The following is a 27,732-nucleotide window of genomic DNA, read 5'->3' as shown; positions in this document are numbered from 1 at the left end:
CCATCTAATGCTGCTAATTAGTCCCAATTCTAATGGTGATCCAGCAATTTCCCTCTTGGAAAAGAGTCAACAGCTAAAATGAACAGTCTTATTTTTTTAACCTTGACTCTGAAAGGGTATCTTTCTGTGAAGCCAAAGATGAAAAGACTGCCATAATTAATAAAGAAAACCCAACTTCTGATTGGAACCACTGCGTTTTTATTTTGTACTATAAATAGAATTCCCCTCTATTTCCCATTCCCTTACACAAGTAAATGAAACATGTAGCTGCATGTAACTCCATCCAGTAAAATACCAGCACAAATGGCTTGTAGCCATGAGGTAAGCTAATTGTTTCGAAGGCACTCTGCGTTTGGTTACAGTTGCATGCTTTACACTACCGTCTTGTGTTTGGCAATACTGCCGTCTCTTCATGTACTTCTTGGTGACCTCTGTGGTGTATGAATGCTCCTCCTGGATCTAGGGCTGATGCCATCAAATTACATCTGCTTCACTCTTCCCCAGCAGCATAGGCACGTAGGTGAACAAAATGATGGTGTTTAGGTATTAATGTGATACTGAATTGTAGCACACCTTTGTTTTTACAGAGCTGGTTTTCTTGGAGGACGATCCCATCGTTCAGTCAGTTGTCCACGATGAAACTGTCTGGCTTACCAACATGCAGCTGACACAACCAGCTCCTGCTGGTCACCTCGGAGTCATCTTGACCTTCAGTCTTGCTAATGACTGCTGTGTACAGCTTTTTATGAGGCTACGTGAGTATATGTTGAGGAAACTGCAGGGTCTGCTGAGTCTTTGGACTTCAGGTACTTCACTGTCCTAAGGCTTTTTGTTTTGGTTTTTATTAGGTTGAGTGACTAGGTAGGGATGAAGAGGGGGAGAAGGTTTTACTGTAGTCCTGACAAACGTGTTTTCCACTACTGGTGGTGCTTTTCTGCAGTGTATGACAGCAAGCAGTGTGGCTTCGTAGCACGGCTGGGGCAGAGGCTCTAGCATTTTGGAAGGCGCAGAGGAGGGCAAGGATTTGCAGTGATCTGGTAGTCTAACAAGTGGTGCAGCTCTGACTAGCTGCTCTTAAGAAAAAGTTTCTAAAGTGGAGGGAGCGCTGTGTAATTACTTCCGGACACCAAAACTGCCAACTCCTGGATCGACATCTCCTTGTTGAGGTAACTGTTGTACTGAGCCATGGTTAGCCTTCCACTCTTCAAGGCATCCTCAATTGAGAACTCTCTACCAGACTTCCTGTCGAGGATGACAGACGATTCCCCATTGGGACCCTTTATTGAGATCTCCTCCCAGTCGCATTCCTGACTCTTCAGTTTGACGAACAGGCTCCATTCAATGAGGCCAAACACATGGGCTTCCTCTGGAGACATTTCTTTCCCTGTATCGGGGTCAATGACCACAATGGAGCGCCTCAGGTGGTTCTCTCTTTGTTCCCTCTTGATAGCCACTGTCTTGAGGCGATTCTGGAGTTGCTCGATCTCTGCATCTTTTTCTCTGGATAACTGCTTCAGATCATCTAACTCTCTTTCCAAAGCTTGGAATCTGGAGTCCAGGTTTATTCCACTATCCATGTGGGTCATGTTTCTCAAATCCCGAGCTTCTGTTGCTGTGAGTTCAATCTCTGACTGCAGTCTCCTTGTTTCCATCAGCAGGTTCTGCTTCTCAAGGTGTAGTTTGTGGTTTTCCTCCCTTAGTAAATCTAGCTCCTTTGATGATTTGGAGTTGTTGAATTCTACCTCGGACAGCCTGGTCTCGAGGCGGTTGATATCTGCATCTAGCTCCCTCTTACACCTACTTTCTTCCTCCAGATTGTTCTTCAGCTTTTGAATCTCATACTCTGTGTCTCCTTTGTCCACTTGGACACTCTCTGAAAAGACCACTTTTTCTTTGACCTCCATCTTCTCCAGAGAAAGGAGCTTCTTTCTCAGGGCTTCTAGTTCAGTTTGCAAGACTTGTCTCCGGTGCTTCTCTTCTTCTAGCTCCAGCTTGAGGAGGGAGTGCTCCTTCTCTTGCTGGGGATCTTGCTGAAGGATCACTTTCTGTTTCACAGTCACTCGCTCTGTTGTCTCCCTTTCCTGTTCTTCCAACTCATTCAACCTAATCTTCAGCCTCTGCACCTCCAGTTCAGCCTCTCTGCGGGCCTGTCTCTCTTTCTCAAGTTCTTCTAGCTGACGCTCTAGCTCAGACCTCCTCCTCTGCAGCTTGCGGAGTTCTTCACGGAGGCAGTCAATTTGCTTCAGCTCGCTCTCAATGCTCTGAGAGAAGGAGTTGACTTCAGCTTTCAAGGCAGGATCTTGCTCATACTTCACTACTTCCTGTTGGACCACTTTCTCCTTCACCTGCGAAAGTTCTTCCTCCCTCTGTCTTACTTTCTCTTCTTGGAGTAGCCGTTCCCTCTCCAGGTCAATGTGTTTCATCTGTTCATCTGCTAGCTGCACTCTCAGAGACTCTACCTCCTCCCTAGTCTTGGGGTCTTCCCGAAACTGCAGAATTTCTTGAACAACTTCCTTTGTATGCACTTGAGGTTTGGTGTCTTTCAAAGCTTGTATCTCTTGTTTCAGCTGGTAGATCTCGAGGTCAGCTCTTTCAATTGCTCCTGTCCTCTCTATGATTTCCTCCCGGAGTCGCTGTAGCTCCTTTTCAGTTTCTGGATCATTCTTGTACTTAATGACCTCCTTAATGACTTCTTTGACTTCTACCAGTGGCCCTCTGTTCCTCAGAGCAGTCAACTCATTCTGGCAGCTCTTCAGCTGTTCGTCACCACCTCGGTATCTCCTCTCCTGCTCTACAAGCTCCAAACGAAGGTTGGCAACTTCATTTTCAGCCTTGGGGTCTGGGCGCACAATCTCACGCACTTTCTCCTGGACAACCACCTTGGCGTTCTCTTCCTCCAGCAGCTGGATCTTCCTGAGCAGCTCAGCCTTTTCCCGCTCGTTGGAACGACCCTTGGACTTCTCATCTTCGTACTGGCGCCGGAGCTCGTTCACCTCTCTCTCAATGGCTAAGTCTTTCTCTACCTTCAACACCTCCTTGACAGTAATTTTTCCCTCGGCAATGGCCCGTTCCTTCTCAAGGCGTTTGAGCTTCTCCTGGAGGAAGCTGAGCTCTTCCTCGTGCTTCTGCCGAAGGGCACTCTCCCTCTGCTTGTTCTCTTGCAACATCCGGAATTCCATCTCCAGCTGGGGATCGTTCTGCAGCTTCAGCACCTCCTTCTCCGTCACCTTCTCCTGCTCTTTGTTCTTCTCACTGGACAGCACAGCAATTTGTTGCCGTAAAAGGATGACTTCATTCTCTCTGGTTCCCTCCTGCCTCCTGAGCTCTTCCAATTCTTCTTTGAGCTTCAGGATTTCATCAGCTTGAGCTTTATCTTGTTCAATACGCAGTACCTCTTTCACTATATACTCCTGCCCTCCTTCCCTCTTCTCGTGCTCCAAAACACGCAGCCTGATTTTAAGAGCCTCCAGCTCATCCTGGAGCACCTGGTTCTTGCGCTGCTCCTCTGCTAGGTTTTGCTGCAGTTTGTGGAAGCTCTCTTCCAGCTGAGGGTCAGGCACTTTCTTCAGCAGTTCTTTCTTAACTATAGTTTCTTGGGGCTTCTGGTTTTGCAGGTGGACGATGTTGTTCTGAATGGCTTTGATCTCTGCTTCCAGCTGTTGCCGACGCTGAGTCTCATCCTCAAGCTCTTTCTTCAACTTCCAGACTTCTTCCACAGGCCTTATGGACTTTTTGGTCTGGGCAAAGTCTTGTGTCACTTGAACCTCTGGTTGCTGTTGTTGAAAAAAGAATGTGTAGTCAAAAACCCCCAAATAATCATACTTTTTGGTGCTTATTTTCAGTGCCTCCTGTGACAAAGCGACAGGAGGGTGTTGAGTTTGGTTAGTGGAGGTTGCCCATTGCAAACGCGGAACAGGGGGTATTTGCAAACAGGCTGCTCTTGAACTGCTCTGTGGATTCCCAGCCTGAGAAATGCTTTCTGCAATGCCTGCTGCTGTCAAAACAAAGCTTTTAGCCACGAGGGACACTAATTCTGGCATGCGTTTGGCAAAAGAAGTGTTAGAAATGATGTGGAGCTTCTAGGGTGAGTGGAAGATGGGACTGGGAAACACAGAGGGGTTGTCTATCTGATATAAGTGTCTACTGATTAATGATTTTGGGGACATGAAACACTAGCTAGATTGGTTTCCAATTCAACTCGTAACAGCAAAGGCACATGTGTATATTATTTACATGACTGTCCTTTCAGTATCACGTTGCTCCTGGTGATCGCTTACCTGCCGCAGGAGGCTCTGAGCAAACTCCAGATTCTGCAGCCTCTGTTTGTTCACAGCATTTACTTCAGTGAACTTGGCTGCCAGAACAGCTTCCTACAGAACAAAAAAATGCATTGAGAAGAGGTGGTGGAACCAGGGGGGTTTGGTCAAGACTTGCTGAATAGAAACAACAGGCCCCAAAGAAGTAACCCTCGGTGCTCTTCTAAAAACCTACAGTGGCGATCTGCCAAGCTTTGGGGAAGAGCGATTCTCTTGCACACACACTCTCGTGGTCATACTGTGCATTTCCTACTCAAGATATGTAAAATGAGATGTAGCTGAGGAATAGCCAGGTGGACACTGCTGGCTGCCTGCCTCAATAGGCAGGATGAGTTTGAGGCAGGTAGCAAACAGATCCTGCATAAATAAGTAGCTTGTGGCCTGCTCTTGCCATAAATATTTCTATCTAGCGTGTGGTCTTTGACACTGAAATCTCACTCTCTGTTTGAAAGTCTGGAGAGGGGAAAAACTTTTAGGTTTTTGGTTTTTCTCCTCCCTTTTCCCTTTCAAAAAGTGCTAAGTCCAGCATTTTTCTTCTCTTATTCTGGCCAGCCCAGCCCAGAAAACCTGATGGGTTAAGAATGATGAAAAATCCCTTCCTCCCCTGGTTCTCTGCCCTGCCCTGCAGTTCCTTCTGGGACCAAGGTTGCTGACAGTAAATATGACTGTTTGCAAAATACCCATTGGTCCCATAAGCTGTCCTCTGCTTTAGCTCGCTATAGGCTACCCCTTCCTTACCTCCTCTTTCACTTTTGCAGCTGGAGACTGGAGCCTGGGCTTCTTGCTCATGTACCCATTCCGGCCGTTCTCGAGGTCAAGGATGGACCGTAGCTTCTCAGCTTCCAACTCATAGTCCTGTGAGAAGAAGTTCCCAGGAGGAAAGTGAAATTACTGGGTTCCCTTCATGCACAGGTCCCTCCTAAACCTTGGCTTTAATGACTTCTCCCCTTGACCGGTGTGTTAGGCGAGCTGCTGCAGATGGTGGGATGTGGAGCACCATCACCAGGACCTCCCAGCAGGTTCTGAGTTGGGTACTGCCCTGGGACCATGACAGCACAGCTACAGGCTGTTCCAGTTACCTTACAGATGCTGGGCTTGGAGTGGAAACCCTCCTTTCACAGACAATAAATCTCAGCCAGTTGCCATGCTAACGGCCGCTTGCTGTCAATGTCAGAGCAGATATGACCTGGTTTTAGCTCATCAGTTGACTGAGCAAGGGCACTAGGCTTTCTTTAGGTGGCTCAATGTAGATGATTCTGCCTCTCTATTCTGCTCCGGTGAGACTCCACTGGCAGCACTGCATCCAGCTCTGGGGCCCCCAGCACAAAACATGGACCTGCTCGAGCGGGTCTAAAGGAGGGCTACAAAAATGATCAGAGGGATGGAGAACCTTCCTTATGAGGACAGGTTGAGAGAGTTGGGGTTGTTCAGCCTGGAGAAGAGAAGGCTCTGAGGAGACCTCATTGTGCCCTTCCAATACTTAAAGGGGGCTTATAAGAAAGATGGGGACAGACTTTTTAGTAGGGCCTGTAGTGATAGGACAAGGGGTAATGGTTTCAAACTAAAAGAGGGGATGTTCAGACTAGGTATAAGGAAGAAGTTTTTTACGATGAGGGTGGTGAAACACTGGCAGAGGTTGCCCAGAGAGGTGGTAGATGCCCCATCCCTGGAAACGTTCAAGGCCAGGCTGGACGGGGCTCTGAGCAGCCTGATCCAGTTGAAGATGTCCCTGCTCACTGCAGGGGGGTGGGACTAGATGACCCTTAAAGGTTCCCTCCAAGCCAAACTATTCTGTGATTCTATGTTAAAGTTCTCCCCCCGGCAGAGCTGCTGTCCTTACCTTCACTGCCTGCTGGTATTGCTGAGCTGTGGCAGAGACCTTCTGCACCGCCTGTTCCTTGCTTGCAATGTCACTGAGGAGCGCCTGGCATGCACAGAGATACGTGTCAAAGGGAACACAAAATCCAAACACGTTGTTCAGCCTTTTTGAGGGTTGCCATTAAAATTACAACACCAAGAATTACAATCTTCTTGAGCTGCCCTGCTATGTGTAAAGAAGGCACAGGTAGGACAGTGGGACCTTATAGCATAAAAATCAATAAGGCTAATAAGTATTTATATTTTTCTATTTTATGTTCAGGAGCTATCTTAAGTTCTATTCTTCATCTTTTAGTGTTGTTCCTTCTCCTCCCCGTGGAGCCCAGGGTGCTCTTAGAAAGAATTACCGCTTGGTTCTTCAGCTTCATCTCCACTTGCTGGATGTTGTCGGTCTCCTGCGGCTCGTAGTTGGGTATGTTGCACAGGAACTGGTTGACTTTGTCATAGTTGGTGCGGTAGTTGGAATAGGCGCTTTTTGCTTTCTGCAGGGTTTGCGTTCTGTAGGGGAAGTCAACTCAGCTTTAGTACTGTCACATCTCGTGTCTTCTGCAAATGCCTCTTAACCTGTCCGTGCTTCCCTGCTCCCCAAAGGCACAGATTTGAGCCAGAGTTGTTCTCTTGCCAAAGCCCCCATCTCTGTTGCAAGAGCACTTAATCCTAAAGGCTGCCCAGACCTACCCAACCAGTGCATGACTGGAGCCTCTCTCTTCTTCCTTAGCCCTCCCTAGAAGCCCTTCTGCACCTGCTCATTCCCATGATGGTGCTATGCCTCTTCCAGATTCAGTGTGATTCCAACTCCAACTCTCCAGGCTGGTGCAGTCCTAGTTAGACCTTATCCTCTGTCTTACCTGTGGTCGATTTGCTTGCTGAGGTTGTTGAAGCGCTGGTTGAGTTTGTAGAGCTCGGCTTCCTGCCGTTCGATGTCAGGGCAGTGCTCTTGGAACTTGCTGGCCAGGGTGTTGGAGCACGTCTTTGTCCTTAGCAAGTTCTGCTCTGCTTCATTAAGCAGGAACCTTTTGGACTGGAGCTCGGTGCCCATGGCCTGCAGAAAAAGGAAGAGAGAGGGATTCTGTGGGGTTGTACATGTGCCAGGCTTTTGTCACTGCTCCCCATCGACTCCAGCAACTGCACTGGAGGTGCAGAGGATGCTAAGGAACGGCTGAGCTGCAGTAGCGCTATGAGTTGTGGAGAAAAGCAAGTTGGAGGCTTGCATCGTAAGCAGAGCCATCTGGTAAACCTGGTGGGGAGAAAAGCCAGCTCTTACTCCCTTCTCCACCTGTTAACCTTTAAAAGCTTTAAAACCTTTACAGTACTATGTGCAAAATATTTGGTGCTCCTCATGCAAGCCGTAAACCCTGTTCCTGCCAGTGCAACAACTCCAGAAGGAGCTGTGAATGCTTTTGCATTCTAGTCTGAGCTTGGGGAATTGATGGAAAAGCTGAAGGACAGAAAATTCTGGCTTAGCCAATTCTTAGCCTTTCTATAGCAGAAGGATTGCCAATTTTGTTTGGCAGCTTTTCCTGGTGATAATTGTTCTCGAAGCCTTGCTAGGTCCATCTCTCTCAAGTTTCAGACATTGCTTTTCCCAGAGCATTTTATCCTTCACTTCTCCATTAGTCCTTTTGTCAAATCACAGGTATTCAACTGGCATTTGATTTCTGGTTCGGGGATGGGAACCATTTGCATTTAAGGTAGGTGGGGATCAGTGCAGCTAACTGGAGGTCCCACCTCCAGCTGGGGGAGGCCATCCCTTTACCAACTGATTCAAGCTTGTGTGTTGTGCAGAAATTACCCCAGTTTTTGGAAAGTGGTTGTTTACGTGGAGCATGTCAGTAAGGTAGAAAACTGACTGGAGACAACACTCACCAGCAGCTCTTCTTTCTTACGGTCTACCACCCGCATATCCTCTGGTACCGTGTCATCTATGACCAGTTTGTTCTCATAGGTAGACAGCAGGTCTCGGCCTTGTTGGAGGCTCCTCTCAAGGTGTGTGGCCACCTCAACTCTGTAAGGACACAAGAGGAAAGGTGTTTAAGCACGCCTGCACCTGTCTCCTGCAGGACCCTACGTTATGCCAGGCTCAAGCCATGATTTAAGCTATGACTTACTTTTCTTGGGCAGCGCTGAGCAGCTGGACCACACGGTCGTACTTCTTGTTGGTATTCTCCACCTTGTTCTTTACCAAGGTAGCGCTGCCAGTGTTTGGCACGGATTCGATGAAGACCTCGCACTCCTGGATCTTCCTCGTTTTCTCAGGTTCAATGCAACGGACCTCATTGGTGATGTTCTGCAGTAGGAATAAAGCCTTTATAGCAACTGAACTAGGACCTTGTGGCTACAAAAAAGCTGATCCTTGGCTGTCCAGTGTGAGAGGGGAGGTCAGGGCTGAGGGCTGGTGTTTGATGGCAAGGTGCCTTTCAGCCCTGTAGGGGACAAAACGATATTTTTTGTTGACTTGTATCTTTTCTGGGGCAGGCTAGCTAGTGCTTAGCAAGGAGAACTCTGGCTGGGGAGTGGTTCCCACCAGCTCTAGCTCTGTCAGAAACATTCTGCACTCATCTGGACTGTTGGGCTCTGCAGCCTGACGGATGAATTCTTGCCTGGACATCAAAGCACTGCAGGCAGTTGGAGCAATTTGCTTTCACTTGTGGTGGCACTTGAATTTTGACACAGCCCTCGGCAGGTGATGTAACCAGGACCTGAGCTTCCTCCTAAACCAAGGGAGGTTTGTGGCACAGAGCCTGGCTTAATTAGGGGTCTGAAGGAGAGGAAAGGAGCAGGATGCTACCAGCACTGGAGCCTAGCAGAGCAGGTCCACGAGGAGAGACAGTGCTCTGGACCATAAGTATTTTCCTGCTCCTTTCTGAGCTGGTGATGATGGTGGCAAAGTTAATGTCCCTGCTGTGCTCAGAATACGGGCAGGATCAAAACTTGAGGGCTCCCCTCTCTTCCTCACAGCCCACACTCTGCAGCCATCACCTTTTTCCCAGTCAACCCTTCTGTGACTGAGCTGGGCCAGGAGCAGGGCAAAGGTTTTTGGCTTCTGAGGCTCCTCCGAGGGCTGCTCCCCATCTCCACTGGAGGCAGCAGCCAGCTGTAAGCATCACTGCATCCCCGCGTGCTCCTGGGCTCAGGGAGCGCTTACAGCGCCCAGCATACCAAGGGCCACCCTGAAGACCCCCTGGGAGCACAGTCCCAGTAGAGCATTGTCTGTCTGCTTCCCCAGCCCCGTACCTTCAGGTCCTTGGAGCGCTCAGTGCTGTCCTGCACGGCCCGACTCTGCTCCAGCGGTGGACGGAGGTTTGCTGTTATTGCTTTCTCCTGCTTGTCCAGGTCACTGTTCACTTTCTCCAGCCCTGCCAGAAGCTGGCGCCCCCGAACTGATGCAGCATCTGGATAATGAGAGGGGACCAGGTTAAGGCTGGCTGGGAGCTGGGTCTAGGCTCAGTTCCACTGGTGAGTGCAGAACCCGCATCCCCCTCCACTCCCTGAGCCCTGCCTGCTGCAGCCTGGCTGCTCTGCCCCTGCACACATCCACACACTGTTGCCCCCAGGACCCTCAGGAGATGGGAAGCTCTTGGTAACATCCCCCCTAAGATGAGCCACCATCGAAGTTCAAGGCTACAGCAGCCTTTTTGTGCCTGAAAAGGGGCAAGCCCCAAGCTGCCCTTCCAGAGCCACACCTCCGATGCTGTCTGCCTTCAGCCCCTCGTAGCGCTGCTGGAGAATGTTCTTGCAGTTGGCCGTCTTCTCCTTCACGGTCACGTAGTGATCAGCAATTCTGCAGAACGGGACAGCGTGGGCATGAGGTCAGAGTCAGGCCCTTGGCCCCTCCGTCACCCTGTCACCCATCCCAGTGCTCCTCCAGGGAGGGGATCAGCTCTGGGGGGGCTTGTGGGACCCGGCCCCTCGAGGCAACCATGAAGCAAGTCAGGGAGAGGCACTCTCACCCCATCTTGGCAAAGGGCAGTGTCTTCACTGCAGGGGTGAGAGCAGGTACCTGCCTGCTGAGGGAGGGATTGGTGGCTCCCCCTGGCATAATGGCCCCCCAGAGGAGGGGGGACGTGGATGGCTCTGAGCTGGCCCCACTTTGCCAGATGGGATCTTGTGTGAAAGCAGGAGGGTGCAGGAATCCCTCCTTGGAGGAAGCCTGAGGCTTTGAGCAGGCACAGCTTTGCTGTGAGGATTGGGGTGGGAGCCCCCCAGATGGGGGGTGCAGTGCTGGTGGCATGGCCTGGGGCTGGTGAAGGCAAGGGCAAAGGCTGCCGGGGCAGTGGGAGGGTCCGGCACGGCAGGCTGGGGGGCACGTACTGGTCTGCCAGCGCTATTGCTTCTGCATCAGGCGGGGGGATCATGAAGCAGACCCCTGGGGCGCTGATCTTGTCTCCTGAGCTGTCTGCCACTTCCCAAAGGTCTCCAGTGTTCTTCTGCAGGGTGTAGTGGGCTCCTCGGCTTATCTGGCCCTGGGGGACAAGAACCAGTCACAGCGGCAGGTCAGGAAACACCACCCGCCCTGCTCCACGCCGGCAGCCCCGGCAGCTGTGCTTGAGGGAGGCAGGACTGGCATAAACCCCAATCCCTTCTCTTGGCACCCTCTCGCTTCTTCAAGTGTCTGCCGCTTGCCAAAAACTCATGTGCCTGCTCCTCCCTTCCCCGAGCCTCCAGGTATGAAGCCAGGCCTCCTCTTGCAACAGCCACGGCAAGCAGATTCCCACTAGGGCAGAGATGAGAAGGCGTTTCTAAGGCTGTGCTGTGGCTTTCCTTTTCGGGGAGGCAGGCAGCTGAGTCAGCCGCAGCCGCTCGCTCCTCTCCAGGCCCCTGCTGCTCCCGTGGTGTCTGACCCATCCCTTTGGTCAAACTACTTAGTCCTGCAAAGACTGATACCGTGATGGAGGGGATGAGGGGATGCAGATGTCCCTGCTGGGACTGTGCCGGGGATGGTGGGGTGAGTTTCTTTGATCAGAAACATGCCTGGACATCTTCACCATCCCAGTGCACGGAGCGTGGGAATGTGACAGAGCCAGGCTGTCGCAACCTCCTGAAGGGTGTGTGATAGGCACGCTGTCTGCAGGGCGGATGGAGGCTGCATTTCCCCCAGACCCCTCCTGCACTGCTCCTCCTGAGCTGCAAAACCTGCTTTCCCACCAGGAAACGTGACCTTCGCCTCGTCCTCGCTGCGGGAAACATTGCTGCTTGGGCACTAGCAAAAACTGCTCCTTCTCCAGGTGCCTCTTCCACCCCCTGTATCCCCCAAGGAGATGGTCCCCAGCAGCACCTCTGCATTGCTCATGGAATGAGATGTTACCTGCTCGCCTTCGTACTCGCAGAGAGCCTCCACGGGGACGGGCTGGAGCGGCGTCTCACGACGGTACCGCAGGGGCAGGATCTGCTGGCTGCGCTCCTGCAGCGACTTCACCACTGCCTCATACTTGTCCAAGGCCTTCTCCTGGTCCTAGCACAGGGTAATGACCACAACCAGTGGGGAAATGGGGGAAGAATGAGCTCCTGGGCTCTCCCAGCTGGGGAGGAGCTCGTACCAAAGCTGCCGGGACAGAGACTGCGGCTTCTTTTTTGCTTATGCTAGTGAAAATGGCCCCTGGGCCCTGCTCTGCAGCTGTTTTGTTTCTACACCAAGTGCTCCCGCACTCTCCTGCCTACTTTTGTAGCCAGGCTGAGGCCTGGGATTGTGTCCATGAGTTTCCATGCCTTGGCACTAGCTACCAGGCAAGGACAGGCATTCCTTTCGTGCATGGTCCACATCTGCGTGGCTGCACGTTGATGGATAGCCCCGTTCCCAGCTATTAGCTCTAATTAGAGCCCCATTAAAAGGTTCTATTTCTAGTTGTGCAGGTGGGTATCCCCTCATGTTGAGTGGGATGGAGCACGCAAGAGGAGAGGGACAGCTCTGGGGAAGCGCTATCAGCTGTCCTAGGACATGTGCATTATCTGGGCCTGCTGCAGCATGCTTGGACTTGGGCTTGGGCTTGAGCCTGGGCTGGGCCAGCAGTTCAGCTCAGCACAGCCCTTCCCAAGTGGGCGATCTCGCAGCCCGGTTCTCGGCAGCACAGCAAGTTCCACAACCTCCTCTGGCAGCAGGTCTAATTATGCTCCCGCCCTTAATCAGCGCTAACTCAATGAGAGAACAAATAAAAACCAGCCCAGTGAGCAATTACGTTGCTATGGGAGAGGCAATCTCTAGCTAGAGGGGAAGGAAGAGTTGGGTGAAGGCCTGGCAAAGGGAGGTAGCAGCATGGTCCTGCTGCTCGCCACGGAGAAAGCTGGGCTAGATGCCTGCACCGGCAGGGATGTCCCTCCACTGGTGCCGTAGAGACACTGGCTCCTGCTGCTGCCTCCCCTGCGGTCCTGCCTTGCACCAATACTCACATCCAGCTCCCGGAGGAGAGACTCGAGCTGGTATCTGTCCTTGAACTCGGGGCTGAATTTTTGGTCCAGGTCTGTATCCACCTTCTTCAAGAGCTCCTGGGCATCCTTCGTGTCTTTCTGAAACTGCAGAAAGACAAAGTCCCTTGTGAGAGAGGGTCCCGCTGAAACATGAAGCAGATACACCCCAGCACCCTGGTCCTTGCACTGCCTAGAGCAGGGACAGTCACCAGGAGCTATGGTGGGCATCTGGACACCCAGAAGTACATGGAGAAAGGTGAGGAATCGCTATTTCCCATGCTCAGGACAGCAGAGCTAGGGGAAAGTCAGCCAGGGGCAGGTTATTCCATGGTCTTCCCCTGCAGAGTTGGTAAATCCCACCTTTCCCTGCCCTCAATTTTGTTTCACTTGTACAGCATCACAACAGTGTGTGGCGTCTCCATTGCCAGCGCCAAGGAGAAGACAGAGCCAAGCTCTTCCACACACAAATCACCTCCTGGGGCAGTTATTCTGGCAAATACCCACAAAAGGCACTGCCTGGGCTGGGCACCAAGGTTCAGCTTTGGCAACAGACTCATCACGTCGTCAACACGCCCAGGCTGTGGGAGAGGAATCCAGCCCGACCTGCTCCCCTGCAGAGCCTCCCTGGCTGTCGGATGCAATTTATCCAGCAGACATCTGTCTGCTGAGCTCAGCTGGGGTGCTGAGCCCTTGCGCAGGGCTCCCCGGGGGGTCAACTCTGCTTTCTGCAGGTGTAATTTCCCGACTTGGACCTGTTCCGCTTCTGCGTGGAGCATCCAAGGTCTCCCCATGCCTGTTTTGGGGGTGAGGTACCTCTGTGAGATACCTCCAGTGTCCTGCAGACAAGGATGTCTGAACCTCGGCATTGGAGTGGCTGCTTTCTGCAAGGCACGCTTTGGCCAAGCAATTACTGACCTTTGCTGCTCAAGCAATTATGACTTGTGTTATATCAACTCAAGGTGGTCCTCCTAGCCTTAAAAGCCCTGTAAAGGACTCAACCTCTTCTATCCTGTTTCCAGAGCAGCAAGAGTGAGTTTGTATTCTGGGATCTCCTGCAACCCAGCACCTACTCTCCAGGCTATGCAGAGCAAAGAACAGTGCCTCGCTGTCGCCAGGGATCTGGTACCTTGTGGAAGTCCTCCATGAACTTCAGGTGGCTCTCCTCACAGATCAGCAGGTTGAGGTACTCCTTCCAGTCAGCGTGCACTGCCTCGATGTGAGCCTGCAACACAGGGGCGGGAGGTGGATGTTAGCAGGATGCCCTATGGGAGGGGTGAGCCTGAGCTGCCCACCAGAAAGTACCTTCCACCTTGATCAAACAACTCCTTGGCTGCCTCTCAAGCCACCCAGATGGTCTCAGGTCAAAGCTAGGATGGGAATACTGGAGAGCTAGTCTAAAGATGGGATTTCTCCATGGGATTGTGGGGATGGGTGGAAGGAGGTGGCAAATCCTGTGGCCTTATGTTCATCTTCCCATCAAAGGTGGAGCTTGCCACCATAATTTGTCCTTTGTAGGCAGGCACAGGGTAATTGCTACAGGAATGAGGGAGATGAGAAGAGCTCTTTAGGTTTATCTCAGCTCCTCCAATGGTGTTTACACACTTGCAGGTGAAGGAAACTTCTTCTCGCTTGGCATCCCAGGAAGTCAAGTCAAGAGTTGCACTGGCACCAGGTCCCACGCTGGAGAAGGGCCAGATGAGTCCCCTGAGCTCCGGGGTGGGTGGGTGGGGAAGCTGGAACCCATCCCTGATGCTCACCTCAATGGCGTTCTTCCCGGGGTGATTCTGGGCGAGCAGCTGATCTCCATCCGCATGCAGCTTGTTGATGGCCTCCTCCTTCTCCTCCAGCTTCCGGTGGATGAAGTTCTAGATGGAGAGAGGTGAGATATTGATCCCCACAGAAAGAGAAGGGGAGCCTGGCTGTGTTCTGCGACTGAGCTACTCTGAAAGGGCCTGAACAGCTTCACAAGATAGAAAGTGCAATGTTCCCCCACTGCAGCTTTTGGTTTTCCTTCCCTTGCAGATGTTGCTAAAGATGTGACTCTTGCCAAGCAAACTGAGATAAGAAAGGAGAACGAGGAAGCTGTTGAGATTTCTCATTGCATGATCTTTGGCAGGAGGAAAGGATTAACTTTACTACCCATGTGCTATCATCTGTACATCTCAAAGTGCTTCATCATGGAGTGGGGAAACTGAGGCACCGGGGAAGGGATGTTCCCAGCCTGCTCCCCTGGCTCCGTGCCCACCTCCCTTGCTGCAAAGCACCCAGCCAGCACGGGGCCAGGCTGCAGGCGAGCGCACACGGACCTCGTACTGGCGGCGCCGGCTGGGGTAGTCCAGGTTGTGATCACTCCAGTCGTAATGGGTCCTGTCCTTCGCCTGCTGATCCAGCCAGTAGAGCTTGTTGGTGCAGCGCTGCATGTAATCCTGCAGCGAGTTCAGATCCTGCTGCCGCTGCTGGGAGCCAGCCTGGGAAGGGTCAGAGGGGAGAGCTCAGCCCAAAGCTCCTCTCCACGGGTCCTTCTAGGGGTGCCTGGCCAACCTGGCAAGGGACCCCTGCAAAAGGGCTCTGCCCCCAGAATCCCAGAGGTCTCTTACCAGCAGCTTCTGGTATTTGGCTTGGAAGTCGCTTGTGTATTCCTGGTAACAGAGGAGAAGCAAGGCAAGAGTTAGGAGCGTTTCTGCGGAGAGTGGTGGTCTGGTGGGGCTTAATCTTGAGGGGGATGTGGGGTTTATGGGATTTGCCTCATTGTAAAGCTACAGTCAGTGTATGATGCTGAGCTCTGAGGTTAGGTGTGTATCTGGGCACCCATCCAAGCTGGTCCAGGCTGGAGCGGAGCAGCTTGGATGGTGGGATGACCTGGCCTTCATCAGCAGCTCAGGCCAGGACCATCCCTTCAGGCAGCAGGGGGAGGGGCAGGAGAGCTGACCTTATTGCCTTCCTTGGTGATGTGTGGGCCGATGGCCATGACCTCGTTGTGGAAGATGTTGTGCTCTTCTACTTGGCTGTTGACCAGCGGCAGGTCGGTCCCGAAGCCCTTACTGCTTAACACATCCTGCGGTGCACAGGAGTTGGGGTTAGTGATGGGAGAACAGGATGTGGCAGCTAGGATGTAGGAAACTCCTCTTGGATGTGGCCGTGGAGCTGGGCTTGGACAGGCTCCCGTGTCAGCAGCGTGTGGCTGCCCGGGAGCAAGTGGGTGAAATCGGCCATGCTGGGGGCAGCCAGAAAGCCAGTTGGGCATTTTAACCATTTTCTGGCTGTAAGAGTGTAGGGAGTGGGATAAAATAAAAAATAAAGGCCATTGAGTAGAGCCCAAAGCAGGTGGTGACTGGGGATGCCGAGGCAAGGACCCAAGAGGAGATGCTGAGGCTTGTTCAGCTTGGGGAGGAGAAGGCTTTGGGGGAATCTAACAGCATCTTTCCTATAAGGTTGTTGAGAAAATGAAGCCAGGCTCTGCAAGGTGGTGCATGGTAGAAAGATGAGAGATGACAGGCATGAACTGAAACAGAGGCAGCACAGACTGGGTATAAGGAGAAGCTTTTTCCATGCTTTGGACAGCGGGGCATTGGAGCAGCTTGCTCAGAGAGGGAGTGTGGTCTCTGTCCTTGGATGGAGAAGGGCAGAGGTTTACCCAAGCTCACCCAGGAGATCAATAGCCAGGCTGAGCCTAGGAGACCAGCCCCTGAAGGCCAGGCTGGCGCACTCCCCTGTGGCCCCCCTGATCATCTGGAGTTTTTCTTTTCTTAGCCCGGCTGCTGCCAGCAGTGCTGCTTCGAGCACTAATTCCTGGTGCCACAGCAGCTGGCCTTGTCCCATCACCTCTACACCCTCCTCTGCTACCCAGCACCCCACATCCTTCCCATGCTGTTTGCTGCTCCCAGTATAAAGCTTCCAAGAAGGTTTCCAAGAGCCTGTTTCTCCATGGGGAGATGCATGAGATCCTGCCCAGCTGGTGCTACTGGCCAGGCAGTGGCACTCATAGTCCCCTTGGTACCTGTTTCTCCTCGATCACTGTTGACCAGTTGACCTGGGGCTCAATATGTTGCAGGGGGAAGCTGTAGATCTGTTCATGTTTCACACGCAAGTTTGCCACTCGTTCCTTTAGCTGCCGGATGCTGCGGGAAGGGAAAGATGAGGGTGGGATGCAGGATGTAGGCATGGGCTGGGCATTAGCATCAGTAGCTGTAGGGGGTCCTCTCCCAGACCCCCATGGAGGGGGGGACTGTCCTTAGGGGACCTCAGACAGCTGGCAGCAGCCGCGTTGTGCAATCAGCTGGGGAGGGAGAGGGCAAAGGTTCCAGTGCACCCATCCTCTGCCAAGTGCTGCTCAGGGCAGGCCGGTGCTGTGGGGGAACGTGGTCCCGCCTGCCCAGCGGGCAGATACCCCCCCGCTGTGCTTTGTGCAGAGCTGCCATCAGCAGGGAGCAGCTGTCCTCACTCTACACATGCCCAGGGACGGCTGCAGGTTACACACCTTAATGTGAATTGGGATGCAGAGGTACTCACTCTTCTGTGATCATGTCACCCTGGGGGTGCTTCATGTGCCGGGCGATCGCTGCGTCCCCATCCAGCACGTAGAGCAGCTTGTCGGACTCGGTGAGTTTCTGAGCCGTCAGGTCCTTGTGCTGCGCTAGCTGGCATGCCTTGATCTTGTGCAAGTCCTGGGCAGGCAGAGAGTGGGGAGGAAGGGTCACGAGGGGAAAATAAACTGCATCCAAGAGGGCTGAGTGAGGTCCTCCTGCTGCACTGCCCCAGGAACCAGCTCTGCCCTCCCGTGTCCTCCCAGGGGTGTATTTTGCTTTCCCCTCGCCTATGGTAGCCCTGAGGAAGGGCTGTGGCTGGGGGGCTGCGTCCCATCAGGATGCACCTTACCCTTTGGGAAGAGGAGGATGGTTCAGGCCCCTTCTCCTCCATCCTAGCTGCCTGCTGGGACCCAGCCCTGGGTAAGGAAGAATTTCGGGGCCCTGTCACCTGTGACACCCTCCCCAAGCTGGGGGAAGCCATGTATCCCTCCCTCTTGGATCACTGCAGCCCAGGTACCCGCCACAGGGCAGGACAGCCACGCACACGTGCCGTAGGAGAGGAGAGGAGACCGCAGCGAAGTGGGAAGGGCTGCAGCAGGAGGGAGCGGGGGGACAGGGCTGCTCGGAGGAGCCCGTGTGCGTGGGGCCGTGGCTTGCTTACATTTTGCATTCGGGAGTCGGTCTCCACGATGTTTTTCTCCACCTGGTCAGCATTTTTCTGCAGGCGCTCTATGAGCTCGGTCAGCTCTTTGCTGGAGATGCTGGGGAGAGAGGAGGAGAAAGAGGGGGACTCGTCACCCCACAAAACACAGCCACAGCCCTAAGCTGCTGCCGGGGTCTGCCCTCAGGGTGCCGTGACCCCGGGGGGTGGCGGGGGGCCAGCCGAGCCTGCCAGGCACTGCAGCTGTGTGTGACTCACTGCTGCCTTTCTAATACTTTCCAAAATACTTGACTGCTCTGCCAGGAGGGGGGTGGCGGGTGAGGACATCGTGTCTCCCGCACGGTGGAAATGGGAGCGATGCCGTAGGCAAGCCTGAGTCTCCCTTGGTTTTGGAGCAAGAACAAAAAGACCTGTTTGCAGGGGACAGGGAGAGAGGGGGGTCCTGCCTGGAGCTGGAGGAGCCTGAGCAGCAGAGAGGACCTGGACCCCATGCACGCAGGCGAGGTGGCCCGTTTGAGGGTGCTGCATGCAGGCTGTTTCCATGCCCTGGGCAACCCCTGCCTGCAGCCCCACGTGTACCCAATGCTGGGGCACAGCCCCTGCTGTGCCCCTCCATGCCATGGTCAGGGCTTCCTTGCTCTGCAAGGAGGGATTTACAATTTAAACCAAATAAAGGGACGGGACAGCACACATTACATCCATCTCTCAGTGCTTTGTCTCTTGCTCGGCACTGGTTTTTGCTCCCAGGGTGATGTTGGTCCAGGCCTCTCCGTTTGCAGCCGGGCTGGCAGGGTGCAGAGCCGGCCCAAATATTCACAGCCCCACTGGAGAGACGGCTGAGCTGGAGCAGAGTCAGAACAACCCGTGACGTAGCTTTTGCATTGCCAGGGTTATTTTAAACATTTTGTTTTCTTGCTGTCACTTTGCCTGCAAGGAGAGGTTGCAGCGTGCCAGGGCCAGCTCCAGAGGACCATGTGCCAGGCGCTGCCCGCCGCTCTCCTGCTGTGGCTCTGTAGGCTGGAGGCAGAAAGTGGGGTGTGCTCCCCAGCGGTCCCTGCAGCTGGAGGGTTCATGGAGCCCAGGCTGGTGGCAAGGCTGGGGCTCGTGTCCCAGCTGTGCTGGGCGTAAGCCAAGGGTTGGCTCACTCCAATTCCAACCACCTATAGAGTGGTGATAATGAGCCTTAATGACCTTGTTATGAGGTGGTAGAATTAATCTTTATATGGCACTTAGAAGTATTAACTGCTGTTATAGCTGCTAGTAGATGAGTTGTGTCTGCTGCAGAGGCTGGAGGGCAGCGGGGCAGGCTGGGGGACAGCAGACTTGTCCAGTGGAGCACCAGCATCCCAGCCGTGCTTGCTCGTGCCATGGAGAGCTCCTGCATCCCCAGGTGGGCAGCCTCACCCAGCAGTTCCATCAACCCAGCCCGAGGGGTCCTGCAGCACCTAGTTCCTTCATGGGGCAGGGGTTGACCATGCGAGGTTCTCCAGGACAGCACAAGGCACGTCCTCCTGTCTTCCACAGCATGGTGGGCCAAAGCTGAGAGCGGACATGGCTTGCCAACCAAGGCAGTCCTCTTCCAGTGCTTTGCAGAGGCTTCCCTGGGCATGTGCCAGTGCTCAACTACCAGCAGGTAGAAGCAGTACGTGGCCTCATCAGCCTTGTGCACCTTGGGGACCGCACGTAGTCTCCAACGGGGATGTCTCAGCTTGCTTCCTTTACAGTGTGGGCGCTGGGGGAAAAAGTTTGGTCAGCCCAGGTCTGGCCAGCCTTCCTCTTGCCACTGGTGCTGAGCTTCAGGACACGTTCCTGCCTGCCACACATGGTATCGCTTTCAGTGCAGCAGAACAAACCAAAACCCAGCTCTGGGCTTGTTCCTCCCTACCTCAAACCCTGCCCCTGCAGGAGCCTCGCAGCATCTTGACAGCTCCACAAAAGCTCACGCTTCCCTGGGAAGTTCTGGCATGGGCAGGATTTACACTGATTTTTTTCTTTTTATAGAAGCTGCATCATCTGGATGATACTCAGGGTGCTGATGGTTTGTGTGTGTCACCGCTGCTGCTGCCTGCCTGGCACCTCCTGATGAGCAGAGGAATTGCCATAATTATGGGCCCTCTCACATCAGCAGAAATGAACTGAGCAGGCATTTCTAAGCAGAGGAGCAAATGAAGGGGTTGTTGCAAGTTGTGTGGCTGGTTGCAATAATTGCAAGGATGAGTCTCGTTTTCTGTTCAATAATCACAGCTGGAGGGTGCAGGGGTGCACCGGGAGATGAGGTGCAGGTGGCTGGATCCTGCTGCTCTTCTTAATCCACTTTGGGGTTTCTTATAATCCGCATCTTCCCATGTAAACTAGGGAAAACGTCAGATGAAATCAGTGAAGAGAAAGCGGTCTGAAGCTGGGCGACTAAAATGTGCTGCACGTGTCTGTGTGTCTTTGGATGATGGTTGCTCAGAGCTGGCATCTCCTGCATCCTGAGAGAGCTTGCAACCACCAAGGAGCCTTCCTCATCTCTCACCAACGAACTGAAGGCCACTTGATCTTTGAGGGGTGGGAGAGGCTTGATTATCCAGGTGGGAGCTTGGGATGCTTCGCTGTGATAGCCAGGAGCTGAACCAGCAATGAGAGGGGCTTGGGAAGAGCTGGCAGGGCTTGCCAGTTCCTCTTCATGTTCCCTACCTTGGTCTCAGTGTTTTCTAGCAAGCCCAAGGATGAATCTTCAGGGTTTCAGTGATCTATAGCATGGATAGAAAAACCATCCCCAAAAGCAGAAGAGGTCTGGGGATTTTTTAGTTCTGGTTTTGATTGAAGCTTCTAAATTGTATGGAGGAAATAAAATTAAGCCAGGGATCGTGTGGGATCCATGGCTATGCTGTGTTTCAGTCACGGCTTCCTGAGCTGTTGCTGCTGATCTGGTCTAGCAGAGACTCTGTCTGGCCTCTGTGCTCACTTTGCATCAGCAAAACTGATCTTGGGTGCCAGGAACCAGTGAGTGCAACACCCAGGCCCTGACCCTCTTACTCAGGTACCAGCTTTGCCAGGGGCATCCTCTGTGGCCACACTGGTTTGGGACAGGGATGATGTGTCCAGGTGAGGATGCACCCCTCGTCCCCTTCTCCTCACTTTTCCCCCAGGCCTGAGCCACAAGCTCTAATCACCCCTGTTAATCACTCCGCCACCAAGCCCATCCCAAGCTGGCGGCACTGCCCCTGGCCATCCTTCGCCTTGATGCAGGGAACCCAGCGCTGGGGCAGAGCCACCCTCCACCCCTGGCTCCGGCAGTACCTGAGGGGAGACAGCCCCTTCTCCATTGCTGCAGGGAGCAGAAGGCGGTGTCGGGGCTGGGGGAATAGGGAGGGCAGAGGATGTGTTTCCTTGTGTCGGAGAGGATGGTTTGCCCCAGAATCCAGGAACTACTGCTTTGATGTGCAGTATCTGGGTGACCAGGGAAAAGAAAACGCAGAGCTGGCTCGAAGCAAGCAAGGGCATGCTCGGTTATAATGTGGGCACGGCTCTGCTGCTCAGCCTCGGCTTTCCTGACGCACGCAAGAAGAGCTGTTTGCTCTCTCCAGCTCTGCTGTTTACACGAGAGTCACCGGTGAAGGTTTTCATACAGGGAAATCTAATAAAACATAGGAGCTGGATCCTCCACAGCTCCCATGGGAGCAGCTCGCTCGCACCCCGTCCTGTGCTGAACACAGTGTGGGGATGTTGGCATGTGCTCCAGCTCACCCCCACTGCTGCTTGAAATGCAGAAGTGATAAATGTGCGGAAATAAATACAGAAATAAGATCTCTCTTATGAGATCTCTCATTTCTTTATTTATTTCTGCAGATTTACCACTTCTGTGCCACTTAATCAACCAGGTTGGACATTACTGATATGAGAACATCAGCCCTATTGAACATCAGCCAACATTGTTCAGTCCCCTCCAAAGCTGGGTCTGTGTTAATAAACCACAAGGACAAGCACAGTCCCTGCATCTGTCTCAACGTCAAGCAGGGTGCCAGAGAGATTGGCTGGAAAAGCTGAAGCCTGGCTGAAATCTCCGTGCCAGGGGATGGAGGAGGTCAGCTTCCCCCTGCCCTTCATCTGCTGAGAGGAGGAAGATGCAGGAGAAGCACAAAGTGATGGGCACAGTGAGGAATCCTTGGCTGGCCCAGGAAAGGTGTGTGGATGGGATTTGCAGGAGATGGCTCTTTTGGGAAGCTGCTGGGAAGAGCCGTGGGTGCATCCAGGCTTTGGAGCAGAGCTGCTGGCAAGGTAAGGCAAAGGGCTGCCAGGGCCAAAAAACAGGCAGGAGGGAATGGCCAGAGCATAGAGCAGAGCTGGGGAGGGAGAAGGGCAGGATTTGGCCATAGCCCAGCTGGGAAGGGCAGCGCATGCGAGACTGAGCAGAGGCAGGAGCAAAGGTGCCCAGGGCATGGCCCTTGCGAGGCTCCGGCAGAGGGAAGGGAAATGCAAAGCTCTTCTGCTAAAATAGATAAGTCTTTGTTTGAAAGATGAAAAAAAAGAAAAAAATCCTGGAAAAACTGGCTTTGCCATTTCTGGAGAGCTTTAACATTTTCTGATCAGGAAGGAAAAAATGATATTACTCACGAAAAGCTGCGCTCGGCAGAAGCGTTCTTTCTTTTCAACGCTGCCTTCAGCAGCTGTAGCACTGCCTGGCGGGTGCGAAGGACCCGAGATTATTCCCATGAGGAACAGGAAGGTTTTTTAGGTTTCTCTCAGCTGGGGAGCTGGGAGGAGGCAGCTGCTCCGTGGCAGACATCGCTGCATCCATATACCACAGTTCTGACCTCTAGGTGATGCTTTGTTTCAGAGGGGCTTGGGTTTTTCTTAGGGTTTTGGTTGTGTGGTTTTGTTTGTTTTTTTTTTTTTTTTTCTGAAGAGAGGTTCTCAACAGACAAATATGATGATAATTATTGTGATATGGAAACTTTGCTGCTAAAAACTGGACTTTTTTCCCCTATTCCTATTTCTTTTCCTCTCTTCCCATTAGGTTGCATCCTCACTGATAAGAGCACGTTTTGGAGCAAACTTCCTCAAGGCCGGCATCTCTGGGATGTCCGCAGGTTCACAGCCTGGCTTTGCACTGGCAGGTGGTAGGAAATCCCTTTGGATTCTCAGTTTCCTTTTTTGTCCAAACAAGGAGGCTATTTCACTAATTCCCCCAAGTGAAGATGTTCAAATAGACACTCCTGGAGTTTTGACTGCTCCAGCTGACTGTGGTCCCTGGGAAGGCTCCTGCTGGGAGCTTGTCCCATGAATCAGATACTTGCTGGGAGGGTTAATGGGAAGGGCTCTGTCCTGCTCCTTCCCCCAGTGCAGCGACGCTGGCCGTGCCCCTGCTGTCCTGCTGGGAAACCTCCCCATGCCAGGAGCAACTCCACAGGTGGGACCACTCAGCCAGGGACAAGCGAGTTGGTTGAGGACAGGGTCTGAGCACGCATCCTGGTCCTGCTTAGTGCAGCCCACTCCTGGGATGCACAGACGGTGCCTCAGGCAGTGACCACCTACTGCTGCTCTCAATTCCATCTCCATTTAATTTCCATTTATACAGATTTCATAAAAAGCATACCCACGTGAGCACTGCTGCTGGAGACAGGACTTTAGGAGGGACTTAAACTGCACGACTCCTCCAGAAGGCCACAGCACAGAACTATAAATGCCTGTAAAGCTCCCTGAGCCACAACTACCACTGCCTGATATTTCCTTGTGCCACTTATAATGGCATGGAGTGAAACTGTGGCAGAGCAGAGGACACAAGGGCTTGGGCTATGGGTAGTGTAATTCAGGTTGGGGAGAGATTAAGATCTGGCTGAAAACTCCAGAGCAGTGTGCCGTCAAGCTATCCACGTTAGGGTGTAGCTGGACAGCAGGGTTGCTGTGCTTAGTCCAGCTTGTTTCAATTATATTTATCTTCCCTCGTAGTAATGGTGATATATTATTGTAATGTGCATGGAAATTAAAGCAGAAATAGGCGAGGCGATGGCGAGGCGATGGCGAGGCTTGCTCCACCGTAAATACAGAGCAGCTTCCCTGACTCACCTGCTGTCTGGTCCTTCATGCTGACTCCAGCCCTACCAAACAGCCTCTAGAAATGGGTGTCAGCCCTCCCAGCTTCTGTCCCAGCTGCCTGCACCCTCTCTTAGATGGGGTCTGCTGACAGCATTAAGGGTCTCAAGGGCTAGGAGCCCTCCTGGATGGATGCTTTCACCAGGGGACCCTGGGGATGAACATCTTTCTTGCTGGCAGGAGGGTGAGTTTCAGCAGCAACTTCTCAAGGCTGAGCTGTGTTTTCTACCTCCCAACCCTGGACTTTCTAAGAGAGAAACCAACCTATTGTTTTCTAAGCGTGGCAAGTGTTTGGTGAAGATAACGGGGATCCCTATTCAAGGCTTCTACCTTCCCTTCTAGGGACACACACACATATATATATATATATATATATATATATATATAAAAACATAGTCATGGCCAGTCTCAGCTGAATCCCCAGGGCCTTATGCTACTGGGATGGGGTGAACAAGAAGAGTATAAAGCAACCAAGTCCATAAGACAAAAGAAATGTTGTCATCATCATCCACGTTCCCTAGACACAGTAGGGAGATGCCCACACCCTGTGCCCAGGGTCAGATGGGGGTGGCTACTGAGCCTGGAGACCACAAGCCCAGAGCAAAGCTGCAGCAGATATTCCTAAGGAGGGACTTGGACCTTGGTCCTGCTAATTTGTGCACCAGAAAAACAAAACCACGGGGAGCTGTTGTGGAGCATCACCTGCACACTGGGGGTAAAGCAACCCCTGGTGCTGTGAGTGGCGTTAGGAGGGGGATGGAGGGGGATGTGGTCCAGGGTGCCCAGCACAGAGCATTTTTGTGGTTTTCCTCCAGCCAAGCCATGGCACAGCACGTGGCTGGCATGCTCCAAGACTCAGCTGGGGTTGCTGAGGATGGACAGGCCATGGCAGGCCAGAGGACCTGGCACTAAGTCGTCTTCCAGCCATCATGGCTTTGCAGGATTTTATGTCGCTCCTGTTCTTTCCCTGCTGTGGGCCTATTAGAGCTTCAAAGCAGGCTGGCTTTCCTCCTTACTAATGCTAGCACAGGGCTGACTGGCCTCAAGACACAGAGGCAGTTGCCACAAATGGCTCCTTCCTTCAGAGGGAAGTTCAGAGAGGGTTTTGCTCCCACGGGGACCTGCATCCCTGTCATGGCAGCAGGGATGGAGTGGGGAAACCCATCCCTGCCTACCCCAACTTCTTACCCCCTGGATTCCAGGCAGGCTCTGGGCAACTTGGGGATAGGCAGGGGAGCTCCTTGAGCTTCAAGGCGCTTTGGATGGGAGGCTGAAGGGCCAGTTTGGGGTTGGGGAAGGGTGGCTGACTGCATCTAGGGGGACAAAGCACCTGGCTTGAGCTGCACAGACTCATGGAGATCCTGACTCTCCAGTGCTGCTCATTGAGATGCCCCCACCATGGGAAGGGCTCATCCCAAGAAGCCACCAAGACACCGTGGCTCCTCATGACCTGCTGTAGGATGGCACTTCCTGGGCAACCCTTAACTAAATCAGCTGAGCTTGTAGCCCCGGCTCCTCATTGCTTGCAGGAAACGTTCCAGCTCCTTGGCACGCTTGCCAAACCGGTGCTCAGTTATTGCCCTGTCACCGCTGTGCTTTGAAGGCTCGGTCACCAGCAGCACCTTGGCACTAAGCCCTCGTCTAAGGTGCAGCCCCTGCACCCTGGCTGCGCAGCCTTGTCAAAGCGCAGGATGAGGCCGGGCTGTACACGGTGTCGAAATCTCCGTCCCTGTTTACGGCGGGGGCGGTCGGTTGATTTTAGCAGTGTTGCTCTGTTTTTCTCGCAGCAAAACTGGGCGGGAGCCGGCTGGGAGCCTGGCAGTGCCTGGAGCAGGGGATGGGGCGGCAGGAGCTCCTCGCTTCTTCGCAATCCTCCTCCAGCAAGTTGTTTAACCGGTCCGGCACCGGCTTCCCCATCTTGATGGTGGGGCTGTTTCCACACGGTGGGAGTGTTCCCCGGACTCCCAGATGTTTGTAAACTCCAACGCAGGAATTAACAAATTGGGGCTAATGAGCACAGCCCTCCCTGAGGTGTGCACGGAGAGCCGGGGTGCAGGGAGGGAGGGTGGCCCGAGGCCACAGCACTGAGCAGCTTCCTCACCCGCCACCAGCCAGCCAGAAAAATAAAGATTTCAGCCTGGCCTGCAGCCTTCAGAGGTGCTTTGGCACCTGCCCAGAGCCGGCTGGGCTCGCAGGCAGGGCGGTGGAGGGAAGAGCGTCTTCCCGAGCCCCATCCGCCGTCGGATGACGTGAGCACGGGGTACCCGGCGCTGGCAGGGCTCAGAGCGCAGCAGCGGGGACCCCGGCCACAGACCCAGGGTGGGGGGTCACAGGATGGGTGCCTGGCGCAGAGCAGGTCTGTCTCCTCCTGCCTCCCAGCATCCTGATGCTGCTCAGAGTCCTGAGCTGTCAACCCAGGTGAGGGGTTTCTCATTTTCAAGCTTTCCACTATCACCCCCAAAGACTAGAAATGCAACCGGGTATTTGCACCGTCCTTTGACCATGGGAACACTGGGGCTGGGGCCATAAGGGAGGCGCATGCTGAGCCCTCAGAGGGCTCCGTGCCCCCCTGTCTCCTCCTTCCAGCCCTCCCTAGGGCAGGAGCTGGCAGCAGAGCATGCCCTGGGCTTCAGGAGCTACTGAGCCAGCCGGGCTGCCAGGGGAGGCATCCCCAGGGCTGAAGCTGGAGCCTCAGCTCAAATGGAGGGAGCTCAGCACATACCAAAACCAGAGCACCCACTGTGCCAGGGCAGCACCCTCCCCTCTCGGGGAACACCCCTCCCACGCGCCACAGCACTGCACCCGTGGGCAGGGAGCAGCGAGGGGCTCCCCCAGCTCGGGAGGTGTCGGCGCCTTCTGGGCTGACTGGTCCGTTTCTGGGTCCCTGAAGGTGCCTCAGCCCCTGTGCCAGCTCCCCGGTTTCATTCCAGAGGAGGATTTCTGGGAGCTGGGTGGCTGCTCCGAGCTCACCGGCCAGGGCAGGTGCTTCTGGAACAGGACAAACAAGCCATGGGCTTGAATCTACACCAGCTGTCCCACTCCGTGTGCTCCAGAGCCCCTGCAGCTCCTCTGGGAAACGCAGGACACGCTTCTGAATTGATCCAAACCTCTTTGGAAAAACTTTCCCTGTGCCACCTGCCCTGTGCAGGCAGGGGCTGGGGGCTGCCTGCTCTCCAGCCCTCTCCTGCAGCAATGCATCGCCAAGGCCGAGCCTTCTCGGGGGTGATTTTTACATCTCTCCCCTTTTGACAGTGACCCTTCACGGGGTGCGTTCAAGATGCTGCTCTTTTTTTTTTTTTTTTTTTTTTTTTTTTTTTATGACCAGTACAACTGAAACGGTTCCCACCCCGTCAGATAGAGCTGAGGAAAGGACGATCGACTGAATACTTGATCCTGATGGAACAAGTGGATGAAGGCTGAGGACAGCCAGACTATTTTTCCCTAAGCCCTAGCCCAGCACACGCCTGCGAAGTGAAGGAGCCTGCTCCCTGGAGCTGCAGCTACTGCGATGGGAGGGGGACGGGGTAAAAACCATCTCTGTGCCCCCACTCAGCAAAAGAGATGTGAAAGCTGGGAGAGGAGCTGACACCTCGGGGGTGCCCACACCTCGGGGGTGCCCAGGTCCGCCAAGCCCCGGCGCCGGGAGGGGATGCTGCGGGGAGAGAGCCCCGGGATCGCGGCGCTGCTTGACCCGGGAGGAGCGGGGCTGCCCGGGGCCGGGACACTCACCTTTTTTTCTGCACGGAGGGGCTGTATTTCCCTTTGTTGCGTTTCCTGAAGAGCGAGTGCATCGCGTCCCCGGCACGGCGCCCGCCGCGCTCCGCCTGTTCTTCCCCCGCCGCCGCCCGCAGCCTCTGCGCCGCCACCGGGC

At 53.7% G+C, this 27,732-nt stretch overlaps 1 protein-coding gene across 1 annotated transcript; it reads right to left on the bottom strand.

Moving 5' to 3' along the window:
• Positions 1–175: 175 nt before the first annotated feature.
• On the bottom strand, positions 176–27,732 carry PPL (periplakin). Its single transcript, XM_074886226.1, has 22 exons — positions 27,591–27,732; positions 17,784–17,883; positions 17,106–17,260; positions 16,594–16,714; positions 15,526–15,651; positions 15,194–15,235; positions 14,903–15,064; positions 14,354–14,461; positions 13,723–13,818; positions 12,579–12,701; positions 11,500–11,646; positions 10,506–10,657; positions 9,878–9,975; positions 9,429–9,586; positions 8,303–8,481; positions 8,061–8,199; positions 7,043–7,236; positions 6,542–6,692; positions 6,157–6,240; positions 5,055–5,171; positions 4,278–4,370; positions 176–3,773 (listed from the first exon to the last, which is right to left on the bottom strand). Exons 1-22 carry the CDS (start codon positions 27,650–27,652, stop codon positions 1,089–1,091), a joined length of 5,292 nt encoding a protein of 1,763 aa, XP_074742327.1. The 5' UTR covers positions 27,653–27,732; the 3' UTR covers positions 176–1,088.

The sequence above is a fragment of the Strix uralensis genome, chromosome 16 (genome assembly GCF_047716275.1).
Source record: "Strix uralensis isolate ZFMK-TIS-50842 chromosome 16, bStrUra1, whole genome shotgun sequence".
Lineage (NCBI taxonomy): Eukaryota > Metazoa > Chordata > Aves > Strigiformes > Strigidae > Strix > Strix uralensis.
The sequence above is the reverse complement of the archived record's forward strand: the minus strand, read 5'-3'. Positions and strand labels throughout refer to the sequence as shown.